The sequence below is a fragment of the Penaeus monodon genome, chromosome 34 (assembly GCF_015228065.2).
Source record: "Penaeus monodon isolate SGIC_2016 chromosome 34, NSTDA_Pmon_1, whole genome shotgun sequence".
Lineage (NCBI taxonomy): Eukaryota > Metazoa > Arthropoda > Malacostraca > Decapoda > Penaeidae > Penaeus > Penaeus monodon.
The window spans coordinates 30,331,268-30,331,469 of NC_051419.1; the positions used below are offsets into that span (position 1 = coordinate 30,331,268).

Below are 202 nucleotides of genomic sequence, written 5' to 3' on the forward strand. Positions count from 1 at the left end.
CCACTAAAAACCACAGGAACTTGAAAGAAAAACCAACAACTAACCGATACCAACTTAAACCAACAGTACGGTATGCACTCCACCTGCGTGTTGGAGCCCGATATCCACAATGGTTTCGACGGGGTTTCGGGAATGATCTATTTCCTGCAGGAGACAGAGGCCGACCCCGTTCAGGTGTTTGGGGAAGTACACGGTAAGTTAT

General features: G+C 48.0%; 1 protein-coding gene across 1 annotated transcript in view; it reads left to right on the forward strand.

The window, feature by feature from the left end:
* The window catches only part of LOC119594702 (superoxide dismutase [Cu-Zn]-like), a 2,655-nt gene that overhangs the window by 1,010 nt on the left and 1,443 nt on the right, over positions 1-202 (forward strand). Inside the window, exon 2 of the mRNA XM_037943759.1 lies at positions 64-193. Coding sequence (XP_037799687.1) covers positions 64-193 — 130 coding nt within the window. The remainder of the gene's footprint in view (positions 1-63; positions 194-202) is intronic.